General features: G+C 44.6%; 1 protein-coding gene across 2 annotated transcripts in view; it reads right to left on the bottom strand.

Moving 5' to 3' along the window:
• Positions 1-11,519, bottom strand: part of Oca2 (OCA2 melanosomal transmembrane protein) — a 200,681-nt gene that overhangs the window by 158,169 nt on the left and 30,993 nt on the right. For both annotated transcript variants that reach the window (XM_005357815.2, XM_026784368.1), the window contains exons 6-8: positions 11,093-11,250; positions 8,924-9,003; positions 7,256-7,409 (exon numbers count right to left, since the gene is read on the bottom strand). In XM_005357815.2, coding sequence (XP_005357872.1) covers positions 7,256-7,409; positions 8,924-9,003; positions 11,093-11,250 — 392 coding nt within the window. The remainder of the gene's footprint in view (positions 1-7,255; positions 7,410-8,923; positions 9,004-11,092; positions 11,251-11,519) is intronic.

The following is an 11,519-nucleotide window of genomic DNA, read 5'->3' as shown; positions in this document are numbered from 1 at the left end:
AGTAAGTTCTAGGCAACTTGGTCTCCACAATGAGTTTCAGTCATCCTCGGCTACCCGGTGAAACATTGTCTCATTCTCTCTCTTGGAAAAGATGGGATGAATGGGTAAAAGAATAGATGACTACCTGTCCTTATGATGAAATAAATCAGAGGACCCCTTTTCTCTGGAACACTGGAGCAGGGTATAAGCACTTTTCAAGATCCATAAATACTAAAGTGCCAATGCTCTTACAATCGTTTGTTTGGTTGAGCTTTGGTTAAGTGTTTAAACACTGTCCCTTGTGCCTGGCATTCTTGACTGGGGACCTGTCAATCCAGCAGCCGCTTTACTAGCAACTGGCCACCCTGTCAGCCTGGCAGGCCAGCATAAGGACCCTGAGGACACCTCAGCAGTTACAGAAGACCCACTATCACCACGTCTGGAGAAGCTTTTATTGTAAACATTCCAGACAGCCTGGTTCTATTAGAACTTGTGATGTGGGAGACAGAAGGATCAGGAGATCAAGGTCATCCTCTGTAGTAGGTGGCTTCCCAGACTCCCAAAATAACCACACAGAAAATGTATTAATTAAATCACTGCTTGGCCTATTATCTCTAACTTCTTATTGGCTAGCTTTTACATCTTAATTTAACCCATTTCCATTATTTTACATTTTATCATGGGGCCTGTGGCCTACCAGCAAGGTTCCAGCATGTCTGTCTCCATGGCTTCTCCTGACTCTGCCTCCTTTCTCTCAGCATTCAGTTTAGTTTTCCCCTGCCTAGCTCTACTCTACCCTATCAGGCCAAGCCAGTTTCTTTACTAACGAATGGTATTCATGGCATACAGCCCATTTCTAATTGGGTTGTTTGTTTTGTCTTTGTTTTTTTTTTCTGTGTTGTTATTGTTCTTGTTTTGTTTTGTTTCTTATATATTCTAGATATTAATCCTCTACCAAATAAATAGCTAGGAAAGATATTTTTTCTGGACTTCTTCGCCTGACTAATGGTTGTGTTTCTTGTACAAGACCTTTTTAGCTTTAAGAGGTCTTTTTTGCCCATTGTTGGCCTTAATTTCTAGACATATTGAGCCCTTTTTTACACCCCTATCTTGTAGGGTACTGTCTATGTTTACTTACAACAGTTTTTGATATTTTAGGGTTCACACTAAGGTCTTTGAACCATTTAGAGTTGAGTTTTGGGCACGATATTAAATTCTAGCTTTTACAGCACTGTTTATTGAAGATGCCAGGTTTCTTCTGTATGTTTTTGGCATCTTTGTTAAATATTAGATGGCTACAGATATGTATGCTCATGTTTTATTATACTATATTGTTCCATTGGTCTACATGTCTCCTTCCGTGCCAGTACTACACTGTTTTTATGTCTTAAAATCTAGAACAGAAATCCCTCCAACTTTGTTCTTTTGCTCAGGATTGCTTTGGCTTTCTGTGGTCTTTTGCTGTTCCCCATAAATTTTAGGATCTTTTTTTCTGTTTCTGTGAATAATGCCATTGAGATTTTTTTTTTTATTGAGATTGCATTGAATCTGTAAACTGCTTTTGGTAGAATGGCCATTTTTCATAAGATTAATTTTGCCAATCAGTGTATATAAGAGGCCTTTCCAAATTCTAGTCACTTCCTCAAGCTCTATCTTCCACAGATTTAGAATTTTTGTTATAGAGGTCTTTCCCCTCCTGCTATGTTTATTCAGAGATATTCTATTGCCTCTGAGGCTACTGTGAATTTTAGTGTGTCCATGGTTGCAAATCAGCATATCTGCTATAGTGTATAGAATAACTATTGATTTCCTATCCAACTGTGATAAAAATCATCCTTCTTTTTGACAAGTTTTCTGATGGCATTCTTGGAATTCTTTCTGTATAATATTATACCACATGCAATTAGGAATAATTTGACTTCTTTACTATTTATGTTCCTTTAATTTCCTTCCCTTCTTGCCTTATTGATCCAGATAGTGTTTCAAGTCCCGTTCTGCAAAGGAGTGGAAGTGGTGGACAGCCCTTTCTAAGTCCTGATTTTAGTGGTGTTGCTTCTGGGTTTTCTCCATTTAGGATACTGTTGTGTGCGTTTGTCATATACAGCTTTTATTATACAGAGGTATCTTTCCTCTAGTTCTATCATATCTAGGGCCTTTATCATGAAGCCTTGTTGGATTTTGTCAAAGGCCTTTTCTGTTTCTATTGAGACGATTGGGTGATTTTTGTCGTTAAAAACATCTGCATACTTTATTTTATTTGCTGGCTTAGGTAGATTGAACCGTCCATGTATCTCCAGGTTAAAACCAGTTTGATCATAGTGAGGGACTTTCCCAAAGACAACGCACCGCACTGTGTAGCACTGGTTGGGTGGACATGAATTCTTTTAGCCTGTTTGTGCTACGGAAAGATTTTATTTCTCCTTCCACCATGGCAAATAGTTTTGCTGGCTACAGCAGTCTGGGCCGGCATCCACGGTCTTTTAAAACACACAGAACATTTCTCCCAACTCTTCTGGCTTGGAGGTTTCCACTGAGAATGTGTTCTCGTGGGTTTGCATTGTATGTGGCCTGTGTCTATTCTATGGAAGCTTTCAATACTCTGCCTTTGTTCTAGATATTCACTGTTTTCACTATGATACGCCGTGGAAAGCCTCCTTTAGGTTTTCTCTACCTGGTGTTCTGTGTGCTTCTTGTATCTGTATGTGTTTGACTGTCCGTAGTTTGGGGGGGTTTCTTCTAGGACTAGTGGCCTGGGATTCTTCCCCTTCGTTCACACCCATCATTTGAAGATCTGGTCTTTTCACGGTGTCTCGTAGTTCCTGAATATTCCTTTCCTGTGTCTCTTTTGATTTTTTTTTTATATTCTTTGCTTGAACCCTCTAGTCCCTCCCCTTTATCACTGAGTCTGGATAGTCCATCTCCTCTTGATTCCTTCTACTTGCAAGGCTTCCTCTGAGTTTTCTAATTGGGTTGTTGAGCTTCTCAATCCCTCCATTTCATCTCGAGTTTCTTCGGTATTTTTACATCCTTAGTGAATTCCATTTTCAAATCCTGAATTGTTCCTGTCATTTTCTTCAACCTGTATTTGTGTTTCTTGGGCATCCCTCAGGCATTTATCTCTTTAAGTTTGTTGAGATACCTTTTTCTCTTTTTTTTTAAATTTATTATGTATCTAATATTCTGTGTGTAAGCCTGCAGGCCAGAAGAGGGCACCAGACCTCATTACAGATGATTGTGAGCCATTATATGGTTGCTGGGAATTGAACTCGGGACCTTTGGAAGAGCAGGCAATGCTCTTAACTGCTGAGCCATCTCTCCAGCCCTCGAGCTATCTCTTCATGTAGCCTTCAAACTTCTTAATTCTTTGATTATGTTTATGATTTTTCCTTTGCGTTCCTGATCTCGGGGGTTCATCTAGGTGATTCTCCCAAAAGAACATTTCTCTAAGACTGGTAGGTTTTGTCGGGAACAGGCTTACTATCCTAACTCTTCATGTCTTTTTGTGTTTTGAGGTGGAGACGTGAGCATTTGGACTTTTTTCCTTGGTTGGAAATCTGGTGTGGACACAAAAGACTGGCACTGAGGATGTGCCACCCAGCCCAAATGCTGGGCAGAGCATAGGGAGGGTGCGCAAGTCTGAGCCAGGGTCCTGGTTGTGGGCCTGGGTAGGTATGGGGATTAGGAAGGTGAAGGCAGAGACGTGTCAGGTGGAGTCACCAAGCTGGATTGGTGCACAAGACTTTTGGAGTGGGACAGACCTGAAGGTTGGATGCGGTGGGTTGGATAAGGTCAGGAGGACACACGGATTGGGATGGAATGCAGGATATATCAGTCCCTCCCAAGCCTGAGGTTGAGGATAACATAGACAGGTTTCCCCAGAATAGGCCAGGGTACTTGGTGTGGGACCTGGGCTAAGTCTGAGGACTGTGAAGGGCACAGGTGGGGAAGGTTGGGTGGACAGTACCCAACCTGGGTTGAAGTCCAGCTATGCAGGCCGGGCTGTGCCTGGAGACTGGTTATAGCACAGGCAGAATCAGATAAGGAAGACACAGGACACTGAGCCGGTGCAGAAGATCATAACTAGCTTTTTAAACCAAATGCTGCATAAACGCATAGGACAAATACAGAGAACCTGAGCCGTGAAGCCAGGCCTCACATGGAGACTGCACGGCTCTGCCTCTGTTTGATAAGGGGGTAAAGGAAAGAGCCTTTGTGTTTCCAGCAGAAAGGAACCCAACGTGGATGTCTGGGAAGCATATTAGCTCCTTTATGCTGTGAACTCTTTTTCATTATGACCGTCTAAGACTTTTTTAAATATTATTTTATTCAGTCTGCAGACCTTAGCTGTGGTAGAATTTTTAGTATCCTATGCTGGGAAATTCTCTAAGACCAAGGCCCAGTAGTAGATCAAAGTATGAGCATTAGAAGGATTGCTTCAGCTTTGTTCTTCTTGCTTTCAATGAGGACAACTTTACAAGGATAAGAAATACGGCACTGAGGAATTACCAATAATTCTGCCTCCACTGTAGGATCAGAGGTGTAAAGAACCCAAGGGATGTCCTGAAGTGGCCCCATCCTATCTAGATATTAGGGACATTCAGGAACCCTGGCTGAGCCTTTGTCTCCTGTTCAATTACATAGAGGTCAGGGGCATACACACAAAAAAAAAAAAAAAATTGGTGTAGGCAACGCTTAATGGTCAGGTTGACCAGGCTCAGAACTCAGCACCTAACTCAAGCATCTAAAGACACTCTCGGGACATTTCCTTATTTATTGAGCTAGCTCCACGCTGGATTCTGTTTAAGGCGCTGGCCTCAACACTGATGAAGAGGCATGATAAGGGAGCTCCCATGTGACCAGGAAATGGGTCACAACGACAGATAGCAGTGGCGACAGCATATAGGGAGAGTGAGTGGGTAGATTAGTGGTTCACTCCAGGACTTGCTTCCTCAGGGCATGGGGGTCAGGACGCAGCACTGTAGGCTGAAGGTGCCTGTCTGCAGAGCCTCTAGTTCCGGGATAACTTTGACTCTGACTCAGGGAATCTTCTGGGTCTTCTTGCACTGAGTCCTCAAGCAAGCCAGGAAAAACCAGAGTGTTGGGCTTACTTCCAGAGACAAGACACGCCCCCTGCCCACGGGAACTCTCCCGGCGAACAAATTCTACAGAATTCAAATATAAGGCAAGTCAAAAGGAAGACCTTGCACCATAAGAAATTAATAAGCTGATGCCAAATGTACAGCAAGGTCTCTGACCATAAGGGAATCAAACTCTTGACTGCATGACTGACAGGCAACAGAGAAAGTGCTGAAGTTCACACACTGAGCAGTCGAAAACTAAGTCATGCGTGGTAGCATGCATCTACAGGCCCCGCTGCTCAAGGAGGCTGAGGCCAGAGGAGGTCAAGAGTTTGAAGCCAGCCTGGACAATATAGCAATACTCTGCAACCCTTCCCGCCCCCCTCCAAAATAAATAAATAAATCTGTTAATTTTTTTTGAAAGATGAAGCTAAACAAAACTGAAATGTAAAAACCAAAATCTGCAGGGAGGAGCTGAAAATTTCGTACATGATTGGAGTCAGTCGCTTAGAAAACCACGCGAATGAGTATGCCCAATGTATACGCAATGTCAATCAATCTAGTGCACCAGTTAGCTGCTGCCAGCAAGTCAAAGGATCACAGGGACGGATGCAGACAAGTACACGGCAAACCCAACACCCAGTGGTGGAAGGAAGTCTCAGTACAGTATAGCTGACAGGAAAGGGACTTCTGCAGCCTCATACGCAGCATCAACAGGACAAGAGCTGGTGTCTTACTCATGGTAGAGGAGGGAGTCCTCCCAATGCAACCAGAGAGCACTCTTGCCACCTTATTATGGTTGCTGTAACGAGGAGGGTGGAGGTAAAATTAAAGGGATACAGATTGGAAAGGAAACAAAATAAAACCACCCCCACTACACATGCTGTGATGTTCTATATTTAAGATCTCAAGAATACCATTTTAAAAAAAAAAAAAAAACTCCCTTGAGATCAGGAAAATGACAAATCATAAAACTAGCCTAAAAATTCCTCTCCCTGTGCTGACAGTGATGGCCTGAACAAAAGAACATGGAGTGCCAGCCACCATCGCTGCAAAGAGAAGGAAGCGTGAAGATTTAGCACAACTGCATAGTGCCTGCACAGTGACTTTTTAAACAAAGCTGAAATGAATTAGGAGATAGATAGACCATGCTCACAGACTGTAGAGCGTATAAAGTGTATATGGGACAAGAATGATTGCCACACCGAGCAGCTTGGGGGAACCGCAGCAAGTGAGAGATGCTCCCCCCCCGACACTGTGAAGACAGGACACACCTGCCACGATCAAGACAGTGCGGGAGGGGATGGATAGGTACTTAACCAACGTGCCAAGACAAGGAACTGAGAAATACGCCCCACAAAGCTCTAATTGCTTCTTAAATGATTGCTTAGATAATTTATTTTATGCATTTGATTGTTTCACTCATACATAGGTCTGTGTACATGCCTGGAAACGAAAGAGGAGGTCAGATCCCTTGGGGCAGTTGTGGACAGTGGTGAGCCTCCATGTGAATTCTGGGAATTAAGCCCAGGCCTCTGTAACAATAACAAATGCTCTAACCATTGAGCCATCTCTTCAGCCCATGCAATGCTCCCCTTTTTAAAATTTTATACAGGAACCAAAGCAATTCAACTGAGGAGAGAGTGCTCCCTTGATAAATGGCACTGGGATAATTGATGGAGCAGCCATGGACCGGAGAAGAAACCTCCATTGTAAGACACACATAGATACCAGCTCAAAGCTAAAACTTTAAACACTGTCTGTAACTTATAACTGAGCAGTACATTCTTAGACATAACACTAAATCATAATCTCTAAGACACACAAACTTCATAAGGCACACTAGAAGAATATTTACAAAATGTATATCCAACAAAGCTTTGCATATTTGTATCTCAACTATATAAGCACTCGAAAGGCAACATTAAAAATTCAGTTGCAAAATACATAGATGGAAACTTACAGACAGCTCACTAAGCTGTTCCGGCCCTCTTACACCTGACCTTGTTTGATCAGTACTCATGAATCTGCAACTAAATGGAGACAGTTGCCTTTTCTACCTAGACTAAGGGACATTCTAATCCTTAGAAATCACACCTTCCCAACTTCACCAACTGAAGTTGAGTCTATCAAAGTAGCTAACAAACTGTCCTGACTATGGGTGCTGGTAGACCATAGGAAGCAGGCATGGTCGTTACCTCAAATATTATCAGAGTGTAAACCCCCGTGAGGATGGCCACGGCGATGGTCACTTGTGCTTCAACACTCGCCCCGAGGAACTGATGGGCCAGCAAGAGAGGGACGAGGCGACTCTGCTGGAGGGAAGCCTGGATACTGATCGAAACAGCCTCCCTGCAAAATAAATCAAAGGTCTTGAGGCTGATCAAGGACACTGTGAATAATTACTGTACTTCTTCAACATCCTTTCTAGCAAGCCAGCATGGCCAGAGCCAGAGCCCAGGGTATTATTCCACAGTGGTTCAGCCAAATGCACAATCTCTCAGACAAAAGAGCCCTAAGTACAGGCCTAAAACGCAGGGCCCAATCTTTCTGGGACACTCAACAAGAACTCTTTAGATTTTTGAAGGTGCCACTCAGCAATTAGCCTGCAGATGATTTTCCTCATCCTTACCAACGTAATGAGGTGCTTCAGCTGCTAATACAGACACTCACCGGCTAGTTAAACTTTAGTCCCTGAGAGTGTCAAACAGTGCCGAAAATGGGAAGCCTGCAGACCATCAAGTGTGACGTGATGAAACAGAAGAGCTTGCTAAAAGTCTCTCCATCTTTAACTTTGGTGAGCCTCGTAGTGTCAACTCCCATCCCAAGTGAACTCCTAACTCCCCAGACCTCAGAACACGATTATGTAGAGATGGTTCTTACGGAAGAATGTTGAAATGAAGTCATGAGGGTAGGTCTTAATTCAGAGGGACTTGCATCCTTCAGCAGAGATAAGGACCCAGATATACAAGGAAGACAAAACAAGATGATGTCTGTGACCCAGGAAGACAGCTCTCAATGTACGCTAAGCCTGAGAACAGCCTGTTCTCCAATTCCCAGTCTCTCATAAATACGTGTGATGTTTCAGCTGTCCAGGACACGCACCCTAGCTGGTCATAACCACAACCACAGTGCAGGTGGTCTCGAGAGTGTTTTTAGTTAAATAAAAAGCCGAAGAAGCCCCAAATCCCCACAGGATACAAGAGATTATATCCAGGATCCCCAAAGATACCCAAACCAGGATACTCAAATCTCTTATATGAACTGCCATAGTACTTGTATACTATTAGTAAAATTGAGCACTGACTAAAACATGCCTTCCCTTCGAAATGGGTACTGAAGTCAATCCTCTTTTGTCCTGACCAGGATAGTTACAGTGTTTCCTGCAAGGTTTGCGCTTGCTGGCTACACTGAACATCTGAGTACCTGGCTCAAATCACATTACTCATCTGTGACTACGTGTGCCCAAGTGTGCGATAGGCTGGACTTCCTTAAACAAGTGATAGAGTTTAGGTGTGCCATTCCAAAGGTCAGTCCTGGAAACTCAATCTGCCAGTTACGTGTTGATCGTGTTTGGGGAGGTGCGTAGGTTTAGGTGACTCCTCAAATGGTACCTGCAGCTGGGGGAGAAGAGTGCCCCAGGTTGGCAGGTTTGCTCTGTCTTGCCATTGGATGCCGCCAAAGGCCCTATGTCAAGAATGTTGACCCTGTGCTCTTGGCCTTCCCAGCCTCCAGAACAGTAGATTAAAAAAAAAAAAAACATTATTCCTCATAAGTCAGTCTTGGGTACGCTGGTGTACCCGCAGAAGACAGAGAGGAGATGATAAGCCTTACCCAGAAAACTCATCCCGAAACCCCAAACCCACCTGCTCACGATCTCAAAAGTTCTGCTCACCAGCGTGTGCTCGCTTCTTGGATTTAAAAGGACAGTCCAGTTGTGAGTGGCCTGCAGAAGTCAAAATTTACAATTATAGTAAGTCTTTGTGAATAAGCACCGTGAAACATAGTTATATCTTCTGTACGGACACAATTTTTTGCAAATATTCTCATCTAATTCTTGAATATAGTAGAACCTGTGGTGGGTAAGGAAGGCCAACAATACTGATTTATGAGTAAAATAAATCATTAAAATGTACTGGAATTATTTGAGTCTCGGGTAATTTTTTAGTCCTCTGAGGCAATTAAAAAAAATGCCTCATTGTGGGAGCCTAGGCAGTTTGGATGCTCACCTTACTAGACCTGGATGGAGGTGGGCGGTCCTTGGACTTCCCACAGGTCAGGGAACCCTGATTGCTCTTCGAGCTGATGAGGGAGGGGGACTTGATTGGGGGAAGGGGAGGGAAATGGGAGGCGGTGGCGGGGAGGAGGCAGAAATCCTTAATAAATAAATAAAATAAAATAAATAAACTTAAAAAAAACTGTAAATAAAAATGCCTCCTTAGAATTGATTTCTGCTCACAGTCAGGAAGCCACAAACCTGCCCCAAGAAACCCCAGCACCCTGTGTCCTGATCAGCGATCCTGATTCTCCTCCCACAGAGCTGAGCTGGAACCACAGCAGCGGCAGACAAACCTGCCCTGAGCCAACATAGCAGATGGCAGCCTCGGGGACCAGAGAGGAACCTTCCATGGGGAGGACGGGTCTCCCTCACAGATGGAGAGAAACCAAACAGAACACAGGAGCTCTACGATCGGTCTCTGCAGAGAACCTCCTGCGTGAGGAAACAGAAATCATCCTCGAAGACTCGGGGGCTTGCAAAGACGGCGTCTGAGGGAAATGTTCTCTGTGTGTCTGGAGATGGATGTGTGTGCGTGGGCATGCGCAGAGTGCCGGCGTGGGCATGCGCAGAGTGCCGGCGTGTTACAGGGAGCCTTCTGGCCAGAGCAAGGACAAGTGATACTACTCATTTGATCTGGACAATAACTATGCCGAGAAGGTACCTAGACAACAGACCCTACTTGTAGTTATCCGTAGCATAGCGGGGAACCTGTAATAATGACGTGGTAAAATAACTTTGGATCGTGCAACTTTCTGCCACAGAGACGATGAATGTTTGAGAAGACATCAGTGTCAGTGACTCTGATTCGATTATCACACTTTGTGTGTATGTGAGTATCCAACTATTACACTCTGCCATATAAGTATATATGCATGGTGTGGCGATTAAATTTTTTAATTGTAGAATAATGTTTAAAGGCATCAACTTATACCCCATGTCTTCAACTTAAGAGTCAATAGGCACAGGGTAGACACATCTGCCCCCCCCCCTCGTTCATTGCAGCGGGCTGTGCACCTCACATGGGAATTTAGTTTCTGTCTTAAGGTTATTTTATGCTAACGGTGTACCAGCCTTTGACAGTTACCATCCTTGGTTATGATTAGACTTTTGTCCTAAGGACCAGGATCTGCAGAACAGGAAAATGTAAGAGGCACAGCCTCGCACATAAACAGGGCTCCCTTCCAATGGCTGGTGACACCAGGGAAAACTCCTGAGCACAGGACATATCTTACAGGCAGTTGTTCCCATGGGTGTCCAGTGAAGTCACTGACCCCGGGACTTGGGGACAGGTGGCTCCATAGAGAGGCATAGTGCCTTTGATGCCTAGACCCTGATTGCCGCTGGCTCTCCTGCGCACAGGTGCACTTTCAGAATGGGGCCCTACAGACACATGACTCAGGGACCTATGGGCTCCGCAATGCCACAAACACAGGTGTAGCCTCCACCTGTCCTCTGTGACGTCAGCCGAGTCCCAGACAGACTTGCGCTTTACAACAAAAACTGCCAACATCCATAATGCTTCTCTGAATAAGCGAGTGGAAATTGTTATTGCATGAAAAGCTTGCAGGTGTCACTTGACTGCAATGGCATGGAAAAATAATTTCAATGACAAAGAGAAAGAAAAGCATCAACGGCTTCGCTAATAACGGAGTTCCTGCCTTTCGGCTTCCGTCAAATCCACTCAACAAGAAGCTCCATTTATGATGAGGCGTAGTGAGATTTTACAATGCCTTTCAAACAATTGCGGAAGTATAACCTGTGGTCGCCGCCGCCTGCTGCCCATTGGGTCTGCCTGGGTCACCACCACCACGATATGCTCTTCTTTCCCCGAACCGCTTGGTCCACCAGCCATCAGGGGCCCTGCCAGGTCCAGCTGAAGCATCACGGAGTCCACGTGGCCGCTGAGGTTCACAGCTGAGGGCGGATCAAGGTGAAGTACAGAGCAAGGAAGAAACGCCTACTAACCCATTGACCCCGCCCCAAGACACACCCCTTCCTAGGAGAGCTCCCGAAGAAATGTCCGTCCAGCCTTTCTCCAGGCCCTGTAACCTGAGCCACTTGTCACTCCAGTCACTCATTAAGACACATCCCTTGTAGACTCCGTGACCCTTATTTATGGCTAGAAACCAATTATGAGTGAGTACATCCCATATTCATCTTTTTGGGTCTGGGTTACCTCACTC

The sequence above is a fragment of the Microtus ochrogaster genome, chromosome 22 (assembly GCF_000317375.1).
Source record: "Microtus ochrogaster isolate Prairie Vole_2 chromosome 22, MicOch1.0, whole genome shotgun sequence".
Classification (NCBI taxonomy): Eukaryota; Metazoa; Chordata; class Mammalia; order Rodentia; family Cricetidae; genus Microtus; species Microtus ochrogaster.
This window is presented reverse-complemented; position numbering and strand designations above follow the sequence as displayed.